The sequence below is a fragment of the Carassius auratus genome, unplaced genomic scaffold, assembly GCF_003368295.1.
Source record: "Carassius auratus strain Wakin unplaced genomic scaffold, ASM336829v1 scaf_tig00216461, whole genome shotgun sequence".
Classification (NCBI taxonomy): domain Eukaryota; kingdom Metazoa; phylum Chordata; class Actinopteri; order Cypriniformes; family Cyprinidae; genus Carassius; species Carassius auratus.
In genome coordinates, this window is record NW_020528584.1 from 393,920 (window position 1) to 415,928 (window position 22,009).

General features: G+C 42.2%; 1 protein-coding gene across 1 annotated transcript in view; it reads left to right on the forward strand.

Moving 5' to 3' along the window:
• The first annotated feature begins 3,149 nt into the window (after positions 1-3,149).
• Positions 3,150-22,009, forward strand: part of LOC113098252 (capZ-interacting protein-like) — a 50,361-nt gene continuing 31,501 nt past the window's right edge. Inside the window, exon 1 of the mRNA XM_026263266.1 lies at positions 3,150-3,600. Within this exon, the coding sequence (XP_026119051.1) occupies positions 3,595-3,600 (6 nt within the window). The 5' untranslated portion in view covers positions 3,150-3,594. The remainder of the gene's footprint in view (positions 3,601-22,009) is intronic.

Genomic DNA, 22,009 nt, shown 5'->3' on the forward strand with positions numbered 1-22,009 from the left:
TCGTTATTTGAAGCTCCAGGTTATCTGCCTGGTTTCTCGTTCCCATTTTTTCCTGTCTCTTATCCTCATTGGATCCTCACCCCTCTGGAAACCCATCCACTCCACTCAACATTGGATCGCTCATCTCAGTTCCTGCGTCACACTCTCCTGCTGCCTCACCTCATCACCACCTCCTGGACACCTGTGACATCATCTATCTTCATCCCGTTTGTTCTGCTGTTCACCACTGTTCACTTGTGTGCCTCTCATTAAAATACACTATTTTTTACTTGCAATTGCTACCTCATCCTCCTTACCGTTACAACTTTTTAATATTACATATCACTTTTAATATATGTATATTCACCGAGAAGATCACCTTTAAAGTTGTCCAAATGAAGTTCTTAGCAATGCATATTACTAATCAAAAAATAAGTTTTGATATATTTACAATAAGAAATTAACAAAATATCTTTATGGTACATGATCTTAATTTCCTAACGATTTTTGGTATAAAGGAAAAATCTATAATTTTGACCCATACAATGTATTTTTGGCTATTGTTACAAATATACCCCAGTGACCTAAGACCAGAAATGCATGGGTCCATGGTCACAGATTTTTACTGTACACTGTATCAGTTTATAATGTTTTACCACTGTAGGTTTTACTGGATCCATGAAGGATTTTTCAGTTACACTGAAGTGCCAGTAGCAGTGAAGTGGGGTATGAGTGTATGAATGAAACGTATTTGTCTGTATTACAGACAGTCCAGAATCACGCTTGCGGAAAGCGCTTGAGAAAAAGTGTTTCTTCCACAGCTCTTTTTGCTTATAAATAGTTTTTTTTTAGCCTCAAGCAAGTCTGTAGGATATTCACATTACATGTTTAACAGATTTTTACATAGAAAGGGCGACATCGAACCATATTAAAATAAATGATATACATGTTATCATAACCACTGGCAGTGGTCAAATTAAAAAATAGCTAAAATTAAATCATCTTTTAGAGCAAGGGGGGCCCTGGTGTTTCGGGGGCATACGCAGCTTGTGTATTTTGCGTATTCGGCCAATGAGGCGTCTAGTTTTTTTTGTGTCTGATGTTGCTTGCTATGCACAAGGCAACAATATTCATTTTTCTGTCCAGCTAGCTTACACAACTAGACTGTAAAATAGCAGTCGTTGCCTAATAGTTGGCAAGTCTGAACCCAGAGGATGTGGGTTCGAGTCTCAGGTCCAACAGGGATTGTAGGTAGGGTAGGGAGAGTGAATCCAGCGCTCTAATACACCCTCACCACAACTGAGTTGAGACCCCTGAACAAGGCACCGAACCACTGATTTATATATGACTGGATCTCTCATTACATTCTAAACTGCCAACAGACAATGAAGCCACCGGAAGTGTTCGATCCGTCATCTTACTAATTTCTACCGTCAGAGAGCACCATTGAGTCACATGACCTAAAATCACTTGATTAGAAGCAAATCAGTCAAACGGGATTCATTTTTATGTTATGTGTATTTAAATTAATTTTTACTTCAGATGTTTTCTGCAAAGTTTATGGTCTTTTTTGGCAGGATAAGTGATATAGGTGGATGTTTAGGTGGGTGTGTCTGCTGCGCACTGCCGACACAGGTAACTTATCCAACATAAAATATAGCCAATTTCTTTATGTGCGTAATTATTCAGAAATTATTCAACATGAACCTATTTATATCAGAAATTGATTTGAATATACAATGAATAATACAGCCTATGTTACTATATTGCTCTATACTGGAATGAAAAGCTTAACTTACCATCTTGATATAAAGCTTCATTTCTGTACTGTATGTCATCAGTTATTTCTCTGAATAAATTATATGTATATTTTTTATATCCTGATTGAGCAACATCTATTTCAGTCTCTAAGATTGCGCAAATATGTTTATTGTTTCCATATAAAATGTTGTATTTTAAATTAATAATAATTTAACCACCATTTAAATCATTACCTGCTTCAAAATTAATTTTGTTAACGAAATCATTGTTGAAACATTTGCAGTTAGTGCCTATAGGCACTATACTGTACAAATAAAAACACTTTAACAAAAATTATATTTACAATGAATAAGGCGAATAAAGGTATACAGTATATACAAAGCATAAATCTTTCTTCAGATTTCAGAATGAGCATTTTGTCATTTGTTATATATGTTGAGGTCATGTCCATCGGATGGTTATCATGTTCATGATGTTCGCTACTGTAATGAATGTTGCTGTTTAATAAGTAGGGGAAATTCACAACATTACAAAAATAACATTCCTAGGATGTTTGCGTTCTGAGAATGTACATACTGTATATACTTCAGATTAAAAAATGCTTACTTGTTAGGTGATGTTTTCTCATTAAGTTTGTGCAATTTCATATTAATTCAATGGAATGTATGGGAAGTCTAGAGATTGCCATTATGGTGACGCAGCAGCTTCACTTTCGTGATGTCATGAGCAATCCAGTTGTCTGATCAGTGCTTCGAACCCCCAGCCGCTCCCCAGGCACCACAGCACATGAGATGGCTGCCCACTGTTCCTGGTGTGTGTTCAAGGTGTGTATGTTGACTACTCACTCTGTGTGCACAGATGGGTTAAATGCAGAGCACAAATTCTGAATATGGGACACCATACTTGGCTACACGTTATGTCACTTTCATTATGTAACATAATAATCAGATGTGTTTCAGTTTTGGGGGATTTTTGAATATTTGTTATATATATATATATATATATATATATATATATATATATATATATATATATATATATATATATATATAAATTTAATGTCTGTATAGATGTCTTATAAGGCTTTGTTTTGTTGAATGTCTGAATCTGTTTGTCAAAATAGTTTTGTAGTGTGTTCATCATCAAACTCCAAAATTAGTTTATTTTTAGTTATTAAAAAGGCATTATTTTATATATATTAATAATAATGTTGATGAAATATTTCAATTTGTCATATATATATATATATATATATATATATATATATATATAGAGAGAGAGAGAGAGAGAGAGAGAGAGAGAGAGAGAGAGAGAGAGAGAGAGAGAGAGAGAGATTTATTGTTAAATCAGAAAACTTTTTGTTATGGTCATGTTATCGAGCGCCCCTCTGCATGAAATGATTGTGAAAAAAGAAAGAAAAAGATTAAGAAATACTTAAAAAACCTCAAGTGGATTTACACACTTAGAAAAAGCCAAATTTGTTAGTCCCTCTCTCTACGTTTTCATGCACATTTTCAAAATTGTATCTATATCTTCCTTGCAGTATTTTATGCGATATCGCGCATATGGCAGTAGGTTTGTGACACAGCCGGTCTTTTTTGTCATGATACTTCATTACTGCGATTAGGGTGATCAGACGCAGTTGGACACAGTGTTGCGCAGCTTACTTGCCCTCTCAGCACCCCACAGTTTCTCTTCCTTTGTCGTTTTGTGTTTTGAAGTGTTTGCAGATCTGGGATACTGACTAAAGAAACGGAAAGTGTAGTGAAGCTGCTGTTAGACTGGAGAACAGAGAGACGCATCTCGGTCCTCCGCTTGGCTACAGAAGATCAACGCGGATAAACGTGCTTGAGGATGGAGGTATGATCTCGTTTTCAGATTCGACTGCGTATTAATAAAAAATAAATAAAAATAAGACTAAAGACGGTTTAGTTTAATAGCGTATATGAATTCATTTATATGGGATTTCAATGGACCTGATAGTAATAAGAGAGAAATTTGAATCAAGTGACTCACGTGTTAATATTTAGGTAATAGTTTATAATAACTTTATAACATAAATAACAGGAAATAACAGGAAATAGTAATAAACTACTATAATAACAACAATAACGTATATGTCTAGTGTTGGAGAATAGTAGTAAAATATAATATTTATTATTATGACTACTCAAATTGCATTTGTGTGCTTTAATGACCTATTAAGCCTTGTTTCAATAAGTGTAAATGTCATTTAATTATTTAGTGTAGCCTTTAGTGTTTAGGTCTGGACTGTTGTTGCTTTTTGAGAAATTTATGAGATCTTGACAACAGGCTATATGGTGTTTAGAAGGTGTCTTTTGGTCAGCCCTGCTACTATAATCATTTAACTGTGACCCATATGTCCTCCAAAATATCTGCTCCATCAATCACAATTAGTCCACAGTGGCTGAAGTAAGCTACTGCAGATACACTATAACAGACATGTGCTGGGAAAATCATTACTTAGACTGTTTTTACCCAAAATGTAAGTTTTAAAGTGAGACAGGAAGAGCCATCTGCAGAATATCGTCCTCTGTTGGTAAAGTAAGAGCTTTGATTTGTTTTCTCTCTCTTAACCATAAGCATTAAAGTTCCTCACGTGGCATGTCGTGGTTGGGTTGTTATTTCTGCAAGTGTAATCAGTGAGCATTCAACTCTTTCCTCTGTTTATCTTAAGGCAGAGGTATGCTTTTCCACAGAATGTCTGCAGTTAAAAGTTTGTATACAAAAACACAAATCTGAATATAGAGTTCTCATCATGATAATAAAAACCTTATAATGGCTCTAATGGCTTTTGCTTTTATTTAAAGGACTGAAAGTTTTGTGGACCAATGCAAATTTTTCCAGTATGATTTAATACAAATCTAATCAAATCATAGAAATAATCCTCTATGCATGAAAATGACATATACTTTATACTGTATATGTAAGGAATACAGGCAGGCAGTTTCAATAATTCAACAGAATGGAGTCATTTATTCTGATTATACCATACTTACCACAACTCAAGATATTGTTCAGATGTTTTGTTTCAAGATATTTCTCTTTTTTTTTATTGTTAAAATGATCTTGTGTGTAGAACCAATTTCTTACACATTTTGTTAATTCCAGTTATTGGAAAGAGAGAGAAATTAAGTGAGTGTGAAATATATATATATGTATATATATATATATATATATATATATATATATATATATATATATATATATATATATATATATATACACACACACATATATACACATACATATGTGTGTTTGTGTTTGTGTGTGTGTGTATATATTGCATTAATTTAAAAATATTGCTTTTCTGAAATGCGTAGTTTTTTACAAAGCTCATCGGGCTGAAAAGCGAGATGTGCTCTGATTGGCCTGCTATCCAGTGTGTTGTGATTAGCCGAATGCCTCAAGCGTGTGACAGAAATTTTACGCCCTTTACTAAACTGTGATGCGATTTCCCGTTGCCACAAGACAAAAACAATAAAACCAAAAAACAAACGAGCCATTTGCTGCATCCAGTGGGGACATATTTACCGGTTATAATGAATAATACTATGTTTTTACACGTTGTGTTGATTGGAGAAACAACAAACAACAAGCACTACTCTACACCAGCGGTTCTCAATTCCAGTCCTCGCACCCTCCCACACCAGCTCTGCATATGTTGCATGTATCTGTTAACACAGCTGATTTGGATAATCAGTTCGTTATAAGTGAGCTCCATGCATGAACTGTGATCCCATTGATATGATCCCTACACGTTGTTCATTGCTCCCTACTCCCTGAGCAGGAGAAATGGGAAATCTGTTTGAGTTTACTTCACTTTCAGGAACATTCATTCACGGATTTGTGCTGTACAACGTTTTCACAGATGGACAAGTGTGACATCATATACCTCTGTAAATAAATACTATTTAAATTCATGTCTCGTACACTTCAGTGCACTTTGAATGGAACATATATGTTTGCTTCAAACTGAAATCATGCCAGAATATCTTTAGCAGGGCACTTATGTCCGAATAAAACAAACATCTGAAGCGAAAAGAGAAACATGTAGCTAGCATTTGAATCATCAGTGGCAAATCTGTTAACGTACTTACAGTCTGTGAATCAGAACAGCCGGCATTGTAGTCTTCCTTCCCAGGATCAGGAAACACTCCTTCATAAAATGTGCTGCACACTAAATATTTGGGTTGAACTGTTCTGGAACAGTAAATACAACTTAACCAGGCCAAATATTTTGTTTGGAAGGCCACAATAAAACAATGTCTCCACAACATGGTGCCTGTGGCAACAGCGAGAATCAAAGTTACAACTTCTTTCTTTGTTAAACTGTTAAACTGCCTGCTGTTCTTCAGAAAAATCCTTCAGGTTCCACCCAGAAGAGTCTTTCAGGATCCACCAATCTTTTGCATGTTTGAACCCTTTCCAACAATGACTGTATGATTTTGAGATCCATCTTTTCACTCCGATGACTGGATGGAAAACTGAGGGACTTATATGCAACTATTACAAAGGTTCCCCTACAAACCCAACAGGACGTCATCGCCTTTGCTCTCCACACTGCCCTGAATCACGAGATAACACTGTGAATCACAGTTGCAGCCTCTCTCTCTGCAACTGTCCCTTTGACTTTCTTGCTAACAGACCACAGACTGTAGCACTGGCTTAACACAGGGTGGTGTTCTGAGCCCAATTCTTTACTCATTTTTCACCAACGACTGCATATCTGCACATGGCTCTAATTCCATAATCAAGTTTGCAGGTGACACCACAGTGTTAGGCTTGATCAGAGGCGAGGATAAAACTACAGGGAGGAGGTCTAGCACCTGGGATTATGGTGTGCCAACAGTAATCTCACACTCAACACCAAGAAGACCAAGGAACTGATTTTAGACCCCTGGCGGACCAGGAAAGACCTAACACAAACACACACACACACACACACACACACGCACACACCTGCACTGCTGTGGCCGAAGTGTTTGTCCAGTTTCAAAGACCTGGGTGTCCATATCTCTTTCCTGGACCCTTAACACCTCCACTTTGGTCAAATCTATAAATACAGCATCAACTGTTATTATTGTTGCACATTCCTTTGCACATTCTACATCATGATGCCCATTGCACTGAAATGGTCACTGACCTTATGTATATATTTACAAATACCCCATTCTGAATAATGCACCTGCTGTGTTTATACTTCTTTATTCTGAATAATGCACCTTCTGTGTTTTATACTTCTCATTTGCACTCTACTATACTGTATGCACATTATGTTAAGGTAGATTTAAATTGCACCTTTTACTGTATTTTGTCATATCACATCTTCCACTTCACAATACTCCATAGATTTCTATGGGGTTAAGGTCAGGCAAGTTTGCCGGCCAATTAAGAACAGGGATACCATGGTCCTTAAACCAGGTCCTTGTAGCTTTGGCACTGTGTACAGATGCCAAGTCCTGTTGGAAAATGAAATCTGCACCTCCATATAGTTGGTCAGCAGCAGGAAGCATAAAGTGCTCTAAAACGTCCTGGTATACGGCTGTATTGACCTTGGACCTCAGAAAACACAGTGGACCAACACCAGCAGATGACATGGCACCCCAAACCATCACTGACTGTGGAAACTTTACACTGGACCTCAAGCAACGTGTATTGTGAGCACAGTCTCTCTTCCTCCAGACTGTGGGACCCTGATTTCCAAAGGAAATGCAAAATGTACTTTCATCAGAGAACATAACTTTGGACCACTCAGCAGCAGTCCAGTCCTTTTTGTCTTTGACGCTTCTGACGCTGTCTGTTGTTCAAGAGTGGCTTGACACAAGGAATGCGACAGCTGAAACCCATGTCTTGCATACATCTGTGCGTAGTGGTTCTTGAAGCACTGACTCCAGCTGCAGACCACTCTTTGTGAATCTCCTCCACATTTTTGAATGGGCTTTGTTTCACAATCCTCTCCAGGCTGCGGTTATCCCTATTGCTTGTACACTTTTTTTCTACCACATCTTTTCCTTTCCTTCACCTTTCTATTAATGTGCTTGGACACAGAGCTCTGTGAACTGCCAGCCTCTTTTGCAATGACCTTTTGTGTCTTGCCCTTCTTGTGCAAGGTGTCAATGGTAGTCTTTTGAACAACTGTCAAGTTAGCAGTCTTCCCCATGATTGTGTAGCCTACAGAACTAGGCCGAGAGTCCATTTTAAAGGCCTTTGCAGGTGTTTTGAGTTAATTAGCTGATTAGAGTGTGGCACCAGGTGTCTTCAATATTGAACCTTTTCACAATTTTCAAATTTTCTGAGATACTGAATTTAGGATTTTCCTTAGTTGTCAGTTCATCAAAATTTAAATAAATAAACATTTGAAATATATCAGTCTGTGTGTAATGAATAAATATAATATACAAGTTTCACTTTTTGAATGGAATTAGTGAAATCATTTTTCTTTTATGATATTGTAATTATATGACCAGCACCTGTATTTATTTATTTTTTCATTTATTAATGCCCTTCTGAAGCTGCAGAAGATACTTACATGTATCCCAAGTTCCACAAATTAAGTTCAATTTACCCTGATCTTCAGATTCAATATTTATTTTTACCTCCAGCTCTTAAGGCATAATTCCACTCCCTCCCCAACCCCTTCTGTAGCTTCAGTGAGTGTCTGAACCTTTTGTAATATTCGTACACGAGTCCCTCAGTTTTCAGATGGATCTTAAAATGACAAACATGGGGACATATGAATAACTATAAACATAAAAATTAAATAACAGCTGTGGATCACCAAAATAACAACACAGCATTAAGAATCGAGCATATGTAAACTTTAGAACGGGATTCTATTATTATTTTCTCTATATGTAAATGTATTTTATGTGAAATATCTTAATTCTGGTCAGTACTAAGCAAAACATTTAGCAATTTGTATTATCCCTTTTATTTTAGGGGTGCTCCGATCACGATCAGTAAAGCCGGTTCTCTAATCAGCGGTTAATTCCATCAGGTGCGTGATTTCACATAGAGCAGCTGTTACTACACAGAGCCATTGTTAACAGAGAAGCTGTGCAAATGCACGTTCATTTTCAGCGTTTATTGGCGCATCTTCTCAGTTAACAATGGAATTAACCGCTGATTACAGAATCGGCTTTACTGACGAGATGTGCATTAACGATCGGCCGATCGTGATCGGAGCACCCCTATTTTATTTTGCAGATGTAAGAAAGTAGACTGTACATACTAAATATATGGGCCATGTATCATATTATGCAATACTATAATAAGCCAGCAATCTTTCAAGTGCAATTGGATTCTGGCACAGTCACATTGTGTCCACTGTCACAAATGCAGTCATTACAAGCGCTGTAATTTTATTTATAGAAGTTGAAAGGTACAGTTCATCCAAAAATGTAAATTTTATAAATATTTATTCTTTTTGGAAAATATTTTTGGATTTATGGCCTTCACATTACAAGTTATCCTCTATTTTGTTACTTAAAAATAATTTACAATAACAGTTTTCTGCTATTAACAGAGGTGAAAATGTCTGCATGTGGATATTACTGAATGTCACCCAGAACACTGTAGCAATCATATAGCAACACACTAGCAGCCACCCAGAATAATCCAGGAACTGTTTAACAGAAAATAATTACAGCACTCAACAAAATTATTAGTCAAGGTACTTTGTGAAGGTACTTGACTAAACAAAATTATACCTCAGAGGATCTCGGCTTTAGCCTAGCCTTTAGCCTGAATAATATGAAAAATCTTTAAAGTGCAAAGTAAAAATCTCCCTGTGAATTGATATTTATATGTCTATGAAGGTTCTAAATCGATCATCATTAAGGTTCCATGACAGTTGGAATGCTGCTTAAAGGTGCAGTTACATGTTATATATAATAAATTAGTAAGGAATCCTAATGATCAGGAGTTTTGAGTGAGGGTGAAAAAGTTTCACACACAGATTTTGCTCATCATCAAGTTGGGCTTATGAATTCATTGCATTAACCAACAGATATCTGCTTGGTTTTGACGTTGACCTTTGTGTGAGCTGTGCTTCATTGAACCTTATTTACCAGTGAAATTTTACTAAAATATCACTAATGGGGCCGCACCTTAATGAACGTGGCAGCTTTGTGGCTAACAAAGTTTTGAAATGGAACTTGTGCGTTTTAACATTTTTTATTTTATTTTTTTTTATATGTCCTTAAAAACAAACTCACACAAAAAACAAAAGTATGTTTGTATATGTTTTGTTGAAAGAAATATTTTTTTTTTTAATTTTTGCAAATTTAGTTTGTCATCTTTTAGGACTACACAAAATGCAGAAGGCCTTCAAAAAACAATTTTGAAGTTGTAGATACATAATAAAGAATACATATCCTGCCCAGCTTATTTTTACTATTATACAGGTTGTCTTACTGCATTTAGCTTAACTGTTAAACATTAGTATTAATTCCTGGTGCACTCCTAGTTTGTCATAATATTTCCTCCTGTCAGGCCTCATAGTGTGGTAGTTGTTTCTCCCACTGCTTTTTTGTGAAAAATGTTTATTTTATTTTTTTTGTAACATAGAGAACCGTTGTAAAAATACAAGCTGTGTGTCTGTAAGGGCGGTGAAGGCATGGGAAAGTGTGATCTTCTGATTTTGTAAAATTCAAACGCATCATGTTTTCCTGGAGTGGCTAAGATGGAGACTAACTTCCCTGTTCTCATATTAATGAGTCATGGTATGAGCATATTAATTGAGTTTTAGCTGGCATGACCATTCGACGAGAGAGAATCAGTCCAAATGACAACTTGAAATTTTAATATCTATTATCTTTTTTCCCCGTTTTTTTTTAGTTTGTGTTTAGTATTTCCACTTTTGCCTCATACATTGTGTATATCCTCATGACCCCATATGGGTTTGAACCTTGGCTGAACTCTTAGAGGCATGTGTCCAGAAAGCATGAATTAAAGTAAACTGCATCATGTGTCTACTGATAGTGTTTACTCAAAGACTCTCTTTAATAGAGGCGTATTGTACATGTATCAAGAGGTCAGCTATAAAATTTTACTGCACATGATTAGGGGCACAACAAAAAGTACTGTGGTGTGATAAGTATTATATTTACATGGTAGTCAAAGATTTTTCTAACCAGAAAAATTGGACATTTGGTTTTGGAGGTAAAAAGGGATTTACAGTCTGATACCTTCATTTAGAACTTTGTTCGCTCTTTTGTAATACGTCTTTGTAGTGGTGATTTAAAGTATTATAAGTACTTGTGCATTAATCTGAATCTTAAATATACAGTTAAAATCTCTATTTGCAGATAATTAGTATTTATTAAGCCACATTAATAAAATTTGTGACTGAACTTTGAAGTTGGCTTGAATAAGCCTTGACTGGAAGTTTAAAGCCTTTTTAAAAGCTTGAACTTTGAATGTTTAGATAAATTAGACATATTTAAGATTAAAACAAGCAAAATAATTTGCCAATAGGTTAAGCAAAATAATCTTGTTTTCTGTTTGAAATTAGATTATTTTGATAACCCCATTGGCAGATTATTATTATTTTTTTTTCTGAAAACAAGACAACAATTTTTACTTCTTAAAATCCTTCATGATTCAAGAATTGTATTAGTTAGAAGATATAGAATAGTATAGCAGTATAGAATGTAGTTATAGAATGTAGTTAGTAGGTTTCTAGCAAGATTAACATATTTTTTTCATGACTAGGGTGACCATATTTTATTTTTTCCAAAAAGAAGACAGTGGATGCGGGTGGGGTGGGGCAGGGGGCTGTGGTGTGGTTGGTTGGTGGTTAAAATAATGCTGAAGGTGCCCAGAGTAACAAAATTCCAAATATCAAAACTCAAAATATGTCATTTCCAACACCAAAATACATATTTTATATAGTCACTGTTATGCATAGCAATCATAAACATGGCTAAAAAGCTTCCTACCAGTGGCCTCCTTCACAAAATGTAACATCTAGCACAGTTTTATCATAGGTAGCGTGCAGGGCCCCTGTGCAGGTTGTACCCATGGGCCCTGTTTGAAATTATGTTAATAGCACACATAAATAGTACAAAGATATAAATTATTATTATTATTATTATTATTATTATTATTATTTTAAGTTTATAGGCATTCAGGTACAGAAACCAAATAATCAAATGTAAAATAGTCTTCACTGTATAAATTAAATATAGATAAAATATAGGTTAGTTCTTGTTAAAACAAAAAATTATTCAGTCAAGAGCAGTGAGTAATTTTCTTCCTTTTATCTTCTTGGATTAACATAAAGGACACCGACACAGCCATGGCTGCCATCATCGTATTCGTCACCACCTTTCTATTAGCTATGCCCCTCGGTAGAATGTAAAATATTTTGATACAAGCATTTCAGTCAAATTTAATTAATGTTGAATTTTAAACCCACAGGGGAAAATCAACCCATGGCAACAGTTTAAAAGAAGTCAAATTTCATGGGGGAAAAAAAAACGCTGACTTCCCTGCATCCAACACTAGCTGCAGGTGTGAGATTTGACTGATCACAGGGGGTGAGAGGAGAGATGGCTGACAGATCATGCTGGAGGATATGCTGAAAAATTTACTGCTCAACAGATCCTGAGCTCACTGACAAATAACTGATCTTCCTTTACACAGAGCACATGTGATTACAAAATTGAAAGTGAACAGGGAGCACTCATTGAAAAGAGATTTAAATACTCTGCATACTGCTATTACTGCATACTCCCTGATGTTGTTTCAGGGTTTGCATCATCTGAGGTCAGGTGTTCTAGATCCAGACTGACGCTTGTTTAAATCCTAGTTACCACGGGATTTCAATAGCTGCTGTTCCAACCAAGTAAAATTATTATTTTTAACCCAAGCTTAAGAATAATAATGTGCATTTGATCATATATACCTCAGATTATGAGATGCATTATTTAAATGCTTGGCCAAAGAGATGTGTCTTTAATTTATATTTAAACAGAGAGAATGTGTCTGAACCCTGAATGTTATCAGAAAGGTTATTCCAGAATTTGGGAGCAAAACGTGAAAAAGCTCTACCTCTTTTAGTGGACTTTGCTGTTCTAGGTACTACCAAAAGTCCAGAGTTTTGTGAACTTTTTGTGTGATGGATTGTAGCGTGGTAGAAGACTAGTTAGGTATGCAGGAGCTAAACCATGAAGCGCCTTATAGCTACGTAATGATATTTTGTAACTGATACAATAATTAATAGGTAACCTTTGCAGAGAGTGAATAATTTGGGTAATATGATCATATTTTCTTGACCTGGTAGATTTTTGACTGTAGAGGAAGTAACAGTACATTCGTCTAGATGTAAATAGTAATCTACGAGAATCTGTGTATTGTTTTTTGGTCCAATAAGTAATACCTCTGTCTTGTCTGAATTTAATAGGAGAAAATTATTGGTCATCCAATCTTTTACAGTTTTAACACTCTCTGTTAGCTTAGATAATTTAGAAATTTCATCTGGTCTTGTTGAGATATATAGTTTAGTATAATCAGCATTACAGTGGGAACTAATTCTGTATTTTCTAATAATCAGTCCCTCCAGATAAACGCGGATTATTTTTGTGATTGTTGCGGGCAAAAATCCTTGATTTTGCGGCAGGTTTTCTTAAAAAATGCGATGGAATATGCAGGATATTTTTGCAATCATATGCAATGAAATTGCGGGAACTTGCAAAAACGTACTCTGTTACGAACGTACCCCGGTTCCCTGAGATACGGAACGAGTACTGCGTATGGGGAAAAGCTCCTTTTTTCCTTGATACTGAAGCCTTTTTTCAATAACCCAGTGCAACTGCACTGCCTTTGATGTAATCTGTAAACTTTTTTAAACCGATGACAGTGCTGCATAGCTGCGCGAGTCTGTGACGATGCAGCGCGCCAAAGCCCGCCAAAATGGGCGGGGCGAATGGCTATATAAGCAGGCAATCGCCAGAGGAAATCAGGTCATACGACTGAAGCTACGACACTGAACCCGCAGTCTCGTGGCACGTCATATAAAGCAGTACTCGTTTCATATCTCAGGGAACCGAGGTTACGTTCGTAACCGAGTATGTTCCCTTTCGATACTTCACTCATGCTGCGTATGGGGAACGTATTCAACTGCACCGTGCCACGGTAGGGAACGACAAGACATATCTTGAAAACCCTGGGGTCCAGAGGATAAGTGAGAGGGCCGGAGCCATCGAACCCTTGATGCTACACTGCTAAGAGGGAGCTAGCTCCCTGGAGGTGGTATGATGATGGAGTCTGCTAGAGGCCATCGTATCAAACCGAAAGAACCTGAGCACGCAAGGTCAGGATATCCAAGTTATAGAATCTGACAAAAGTGGACGGCGAGGACCAGCCGGCTGCCTCACAGATGTCCTTGATAGAGACACCACTAGACCAGGCCCATGAAGAGGCCATCCCTCTAGTAGAGTGGGCTCTTACTCCTATGGGGCACTCAAGGCCCATAGAGGAGTAACATAGAGTGATAGCTTCAACTATTCAACGCGAGAGGCGTTGCTTTGAGACCGAAGACCCCTTTGTGCGGCCACCAAAGCAGACAAAAAGCTGGTCAGATTGCCTGAACGGCTGTGACTGCTCAGTGTATATCCTCAAAGCCCTCACTGGGCAGAGCAAATCCAGCTCTCGCTCACCTGACAATGGAGGCAGAGCTGAGAGGGAAATTACCTGTGCTCTGAATGGCGTCAAGAGCACTTTAGGTACGTAGCCATGCTTGGGTTTTAAAATGACCTTAGATTCATTGGGCCCAAAATCAAGTCATGCAGGGCTCACCGAGAGGGCCTGCAAATCGCCAACACGCTAGACCGATGCTAGAGCAAGTAGCAGATCAGTTTTGAGCGTTAGGGGCTGAAGGTCAGCTGACCGCAGCGGTTCAAAGGGAGGTCCTTTGAGTGCTCCAAGGACCGTGTGAAGGTCCCAAGAAGGAACGGTGAGAGGACGTGGGGGCTTCAACCGCCTAGCACCTCTCAAGAAACGCACAATGATGCTGTTTCACCCACTGATTGGCCAGCAATAGGAGCATGAAATGCTGCGATGGCTGCTACGGAAACCTTGAGCATGGAAGGGGTGAGACCCTAGACGCTCTTGGAGAAATTACAGTATCAGAGATACATCACACTCAACAGGGTCTTTGTTTTGTGCTAAGCACCAGTCAACAAAGACTGACCATTTCTGGGCGTAGAGGCATCTTGTAGACGGGGCTCTTGCCTGAGCAATGGTGTGTAGCACGTCCCCGGGGAGGCTCAGAGGCTCCCATCGAGGGACCATATATGCAGAGCCCAGAGTTCTGGCTGTGGATGCCAGATTGTCCTGTTTGCCTGAGAGAGGAGGTCCCGCCTCAGGGGGATCGGCCATGGGGCTTTCATGGAAAGCCTGAAAAGCTCAGAGGACCAAACTTGACTCCTCCAGAGTGTGGCCACTAGGAGGACTCTGTGCCTGTCTTCCTTGACTCGTCTGATGACCTGAAGGATCAGAACAATTGGGGGAAAAGCATAAAGAAGGAGGCTGGGCCAGTTGTGGGCCAGCGCATCTGTTTCCTTTGAAAAATAAGATGGGCAATGAGAGTTGCTTTCTGAGGCGAAGAGGTCGACCTCTGCCTTCCTGAAAATCTCCCAGATTTTGAGAACCGTCTGGGGATGGAGCATTCACTCATCCGAGGGGACATTGCTCCGCGAAAGCATGTCATGCTGTCCGACTGGACTAGAATTTGGCGCCCTTCCAGGATCGCCTGAAAGGATTGAAGGGCTCGTTCCACTGCCAACATCTCGAGGCAGTTGATATGGAGATGGCTTTCCTCGTGCGACCACGAGCTGAAGGCTGGTCTGCCCTCGCACAGAGCACCCCAACCCAGGTTAGACGCATCTGTTAAGAGCACCATCCTTCTGGCAACCGCCTGTAGGGGTACTCCACGACTGAACCAAACAGGGTTCATCCAAGGCTCCAGGGCTGCTATACAGGCCTGGTTGACTCTGATGTGAAAGCGGCCGTGCCGCCAAGCATGAGGTGGGACCCGGAGTTTCAGCCAGTATTGCAGGGGCCGCATTCGTAGGAGGCCGAGCTGTAAAACTGGGGAGGCGGAAGCCATCAGCCCTAGCATCCTCTGAAAGAACTTCAGAGGGAAACAGGCTTTGTTCCTGACAGAGGCCGTGAGCTGCTGAAGTACCAGAGCGCACTCTGGTTATATGACCGCCCTCATATTGACTGAGTCAAAAACTGCTCCCAGGAACGTAATACGTTGGCTGGGGAGCAGTGAGCTCTTGGCAAAATTGACCCTGAGTCCTAGGCACTCTAAGTGGCTCAGGAGCACGATTCTGTTGTGGTCTAGCTCGGTTCGTGACTGGGCTAGAATAAGCCAGTCGTCGAGATAGTTCAGAATGCGGATTCCCATCTGTCTTCAGAGGGGAAAGTGCCTCGTTTATGCACTTCATGAAAGTGCGGGGAGCTAGAGACAGCCCAAAGGGAAGGAGTGTATATTGGTAAGCCACACCCTCGGACGCGAATCTCAAGAATCGTCTGTGATGGGGGGCTATCTGGATGTGAAAGTAAGCATCTTTCAGGTCCAGCGAGAAGAACAAATCTGCGTGAGGATCTGCTTCAATGTCAACATCCTGAACTTCTGTTTCATGAGGGAAAGGTTAAGGTGTCTGAGGTCTAAGATGGGTCTGAGACCGCTACAGCTAACGGCTGTAGAACCCCGATCCGCTTTCTGAGGGAGGAACTATCTCTATGGCTCCCTTCCTTGACAGCATCATCACTTCGGTGCGGAGGACCTGAGCGTCGTCCGGCTCTACCAAGGTGGGAATCACCCCGCGAAAATGTGGGGGTCTTCGGGCGAACTGCAGTGAGTAGCCGTGTTTTATTATCCCCAACAGCCACTTGGACACTCCGGGGATGGCCTGCCAGGCCTCGGCCCACGTGACAAGAGGCTGGATAGTGTCGGATGGCAGGCCGCTGATTAGGGGCCTGAACACTGACGAGTGTGGAAGAGGAAAACTGCTCTCTTTTTGAAACTGTGAAATATTTATTGTGTTCACCATAACAACGGCGCTTTGCGATATTTTGTAACTGATACAATAATTAATAGGTAACCTTTGCAGAGAGTGAATAATTTGAGTAATATGATCATATTTTCTTGACCTGGTAGATTTTTGACTGTAGAGGAATTAACAGTACATTCGTCTAGATGTAAATAGTAATCTACGAGAATCTGTGTATTGTTTTTTGGTCCAATAAGTAATACCTCTGTCTTGTCTGAATTTAATAGGAGAAAATTATTGGTCATCCAATCTTTTACAGTTTTAACACTCTCTGTTAGCTTAGATAATTTAGAAATTTCATCTGGTCTTGTTGAGATATATAGTTTAGTATAATCAGCATTACAGTGGGAACTAATTCTGTATTTTCTAATAATCAGTCCCTCCAGAAAAACACGGATTATTTTTGTGATTGTTGCGGGCAAAAATCCTTGATTTTGCGGCAGGTTTTCTTAAAAAATGCGATGGAATATGCAGGATATTTTTGCAATCATATGCAATGAAATTGCGGGAACTTGCAAAAACGTACTCTGTTACGAACGTACCCCGGTTCCCTGAGATACGGAACGAGTACTGCGTATGGGGAAAAGGTCCTTTTTTCCTTGATACTGAAGCCTTTTTTCAATAACCCAGTGCAACTGCACTGCCTTTGATGTAATCTGTAAACTTTTTTAAACCGATGACAGTGCTGCATAGCTGCGCGAGTCTGTGACGATGCAGCGCGCCAAAGCCCGCCAAAATGGGCGGGGCGAATGGCTATATAAGCAGGCAATCGCCAGAGGAAATCAGGTCATACGACTGAAGCTACGACACTGAACCCGCAGTCTCGTGGCACGTCATATAAAGCAGTACTCGTTTCATATCTCAGGGAACCGAGGTTACGTTCGTAACCGAGTATGTTCCCTTTCGATACTTCACTCATGCTGCGTATGGGGAACGTATTCAACTGCACCGTGCCACGGTAGGGAACGACAAGACATATCTTGAACACCCTGGGGTCCAGAGGATAAGTGAGAGGGCCGGAGCCATCGAACCCTTGATGCTACACTGCTAAGAGGGAGCTAGCTCCCTGGAGGTGGTATGATGATGGAGTCTGCTAGAGGCCATCGTATCAAACCGAAAGAACCTGAGCATGCAAGGTCAGGATATCCAAGTTATAGAATCTGACAAAAGTGGACGGCGAGGACCAGCCGGCTGCCTCACAGATGTCCTTGATAGAGACACCACTAGACCAGGCCCATGAAGAGGCCATCCCTCTAGTAGAGTGGGCTCTTACTCCTATGGGGCACTCAAGGCCCATAGAGGAGTAACATAGAGTGATAGCTTCAACTATTCAACGCGAGAGGCGTTGCTTTGAGACCGAAGACCCCTTTGTGCGGCCACCAAAGCAGACAAAAAGCTGGTCAGATTGCCTGAACGGCTGTGACTGCTCAGTGTATATCCTCAAAGCCCTCACTGGGCAGAGCAAATCCAGCTCTCGCTCACCTGACAATGGAGGCAGAGCTGAGAGGGAAATTACCTGTGCTCTGAATGGCGTCAAGAGCACTTTAGGTACGTAGCCATGCTTGGGTTTTAAAATGACCTTAGATTCATTGGGCCCAAAATCAAGTCATGCAGGGCTCACCGAGAGGGCCTGCAAATCGCCAACACGCTAGACCGATGCTAGAGCAAGTAGCAGATCAGTTTTGAGCGTTAGGGGCTGAAGGTCAGCGGACCGCAGCGGTTCAAAGGGAGGTCCTTTGAGTGCTCCAAGGACCGTGTGAAGGTCCCAAGAAGGAACGGTGAGAGGACGTGGGGGCTTCAACCGCCTAGCACCTCTCAAGAAACGCACAATGATGCTGTTTCGACCCACTGATTGGCCAGCAATAGGAGCATGAAATGCTGCGATGGCTGCTACGGAAACCTTGAGCATGGAAGGGGTGAGACCCTAGACGCTCTTGGAGAAATTACAGTATCAGAGATACATCACACTCAACAGGGTCTTTGTTTTGTGCTAAGCACCAGTCAACAAAGACTGACCATTTCTGGGCGTAGAGGCATCTTGTAGACGGGGCTCTTGCCTGAGCAATGGTGTGTAGCACGTCCCCGGGGAGGCTCAGAGGCTCCCATCGAGGGACCATATATGCAGAGCCCAGAGTTCTGGCTGTGGATGCCAGATTGTCCTGTTTGCCTGAGAGAGGAGGTCCCGCCTCAGGGGGATCGGCCATGGGGCTTTCATGGAAAGCCTGAAAAGCTCAGAGGACCAAACTTGACTCCTCCAGAGTGTGGCCACTAGGAGGACTCTGTGCCTGTCTTCCTTGACTCGTCTGATGACCTGAAGGATCAGAACAATTGGGGGAAAAGCATAAAGAAGGAGGCTGGGCCAGTTGTGGGCCAGCGCATCTGTTTCCTTTGAAAAATAAGATGGGCAATGAGAGTTGCTTTCTGAGGCGAAGAGGTCGACCTCTGCCTTCCTGAAAATCTCCCAGATTTTGAGAACCGTCTGGGGATGGAGCATTCACTCATCCGAGGGGACATTGCTCCGCGAAAGCATGTCATGCTGTCCGACTGGACTAGAATTTGGCGCCCTTCCAGGATCGCCTGAAAGGATTGAAGGGCTCGTTCCACTGCCAACATCTCGAGGCAGTTGATATGGAGATGGCTTTCCTCGTGCGACCACGAGCTGAAGGCTGGTCTGCCCTCGCACAGAGCACCCCAACCCAGGTTAGACGCATCTGTTAAGAGCACCATCCTTCTGGCAACCGCCTGTAGGGGTACTCCACGACTGAACCAAACAGGGTTCATCCAAGGCTCCAGGGCTGCTATACAGGCCTGGTTGACTCTGATGTGAAAGCGGCCGTGCCGCCAAGCATGAGGTGGGACCCGGAGTTTCAGCCAGTATTGCAGGGGCCGCATTCGTAGGAGGCCGAGCTGTAAAACTGGGGAGGCGGAAGCCATCAGCCCTAGCATCCTCTGAAAGAACTTCAGAGGGAAACAGGCTTTGTTCCTGACAGAGGCCGTGAGCTGCTGAAGTACCAGAGCGCACTCTGGTTATATGACCGCCCTCATATTGACTGAGTCAAAAACTGCTCCCAGGAACGTAATACGTTGGCTGGGGAGCAGTGAGCTCTTGGCAAAATTGACCCTGAGTCCTAGGCACTCTAAGTGGCTCAGGAGCACGAATCTGTTGTGGTCTAGCTCGGTTCGTGACTGGGCTAGAATAAGCCAGTCGTCGAGATAGTTCAGAATGCGGATTCCCATCTGTCTTCAGAGGGGAAAGTGCCTTGTTTATGCACTTCATGAAAGTGCGGGGAGCTAGAGACAGCCCAAAGGGAAGGAGTGTATATTGGTAAGCCACACCCTCGGACGCGAATCTCAAGAATCGTCTGTGATGGGGGGCTATCTGGATGTGAAAGTAAGCATCTTTCAGGTCCAGCGAGAAGAACAAATCTGCGTGAGGATCTGCTTCAATGTCAACATCCTGAACTTCTGTTTCATGAGGGAAAGGTTCAGGTGTCTGAGGTCTAAGATGGGTCTGAGACCGCTACAGCTAACGGCTGTAGAACCCCGATCCGCTTTCTGAGGGAGGAACTATCTCTATGGCTCCCTTCCTTGACAGCATCATCACTTCGGTGCGGAGGACCTGAGCGTCGTCCGGCTCTACCAAGGTGGGAATCACCCCGCGAAAATGTGGGGGTCTTCGGGCGAACTGCAGTGAGTAGCCGTGTTTTATTATCCCCAACAGCCACTTGGACACTCCGGGGATGGCCTGCCAGGCCTCGGCCCACGTGACAAGAGGCTGGATAGTGTCGGATGGCAGGCCGCTGATTAGGGGCCTGAACACTGACGAGTGTGGAAGAGGAAAACTGCTCTCTTTTTGAAACTGTGAAATATTTATTGTGTTCACCATAACAACGGCGCTTTGCGTGGACGCAACAACGGTGGGCCCAGGTCGCATAGCAGGCAGGCGAGAGAGCTTCTGGGGTGGTCCGGCCGTGGCGGGACTTTGCCCCTTCCTCTTTCTTCCCCAACGATCAGGAGGATTTAGAGGGCGTCGGGTCCAGCACAATCCTTTGCCGGGGGCCCTGACATCTAGGCGGTTTAGCGTGCCTAGTTAGGCGAGCTGGGTGCTGCTCCTTAGGGGGCGCCACCTGGGGGGTAGAACAGACAGGTTTGCTCTGGTGCTTAGTCGGTGCAGTCCTGGGGCGACTCGGGGCAGAGGTGGAGCGCTTGGGCAGGAAGTGTCGCATGGCTTGGGGCGACTTCTGTGCTGCAGTGAAGCACTCTGTAAACCCTTCTACGGCTGGCCCGAAGAGACCGGATGGAGAGACTGGGGCATCGAGAAAGGCCACTTTGTCGCTCTCCTTAATCTCTGTTAGGTTGAGCCAGAGGTGGTGCTCCAGCACAACCAGGTTGGCCATGGATCGTCCGATCCAGATGGAGTTCCTCAACGGCCTTGGAGAGGATGCGGAGAAGCTCGGCATCCATCCCAGCACTGGCGTCGATGGGCTCCAGTGATGGCAAGTGGGCAGGGTCAGAATCACCGGCCCAGTCCTCCGTTTCAGAAGCCGCGAGTGACATGGAGTCGTCAAGCGGCTCGTCCTCCGATCCGCCAAAAGAGACAAGGTCGTTCGCTTCAGCCGAGGGACGCTGCTCTGGGCATGAGAAGAGGACAGGGGATGGTTCTCTCATTGGAGAGGGTGAGGCATGCGGGAGCGCGAGGGGCGGGATTGCTTTCATTAAAGAAAGCAATCCGTGAGTGCAGAGAGGCGAGACTCATGCTCTCACAAAAGCAGCATGAAGTCTCAGTGAGTGCAGCCTCAGCGTGGGGTCTTCCCAGGCAGAAAACACACTCACCATGGCCGTCATCATCATGCAGAGGGGCTCTGCATGTGCCACAGCTTTGGCGCGGCATGGCCACCGTCGTTAAAACGGCGTTAGAAACGCTCTTTTAGAGCGGTGAAAACCGCTGGAAAAAGCTCTTTTGTGACCGCCGGATGATGGCAGGAGATCGCTGAGAAGCGGCCGGAAGCGGGAAGCGGGAAGCGGGCGGCGCGATATCGGCGCTAAGAGCGGCTGTCGGCGGTCTCAGCTGGTCGGCTGCGGTGCCTCTTCGACGGTGAGAGCTCGTTCCAGGCGAAGGCGTTCAGCAAAGATCCAGCGAAGTGAAGTCGTCGCTGAAGGAGTAAGATCTGATTTCCTCT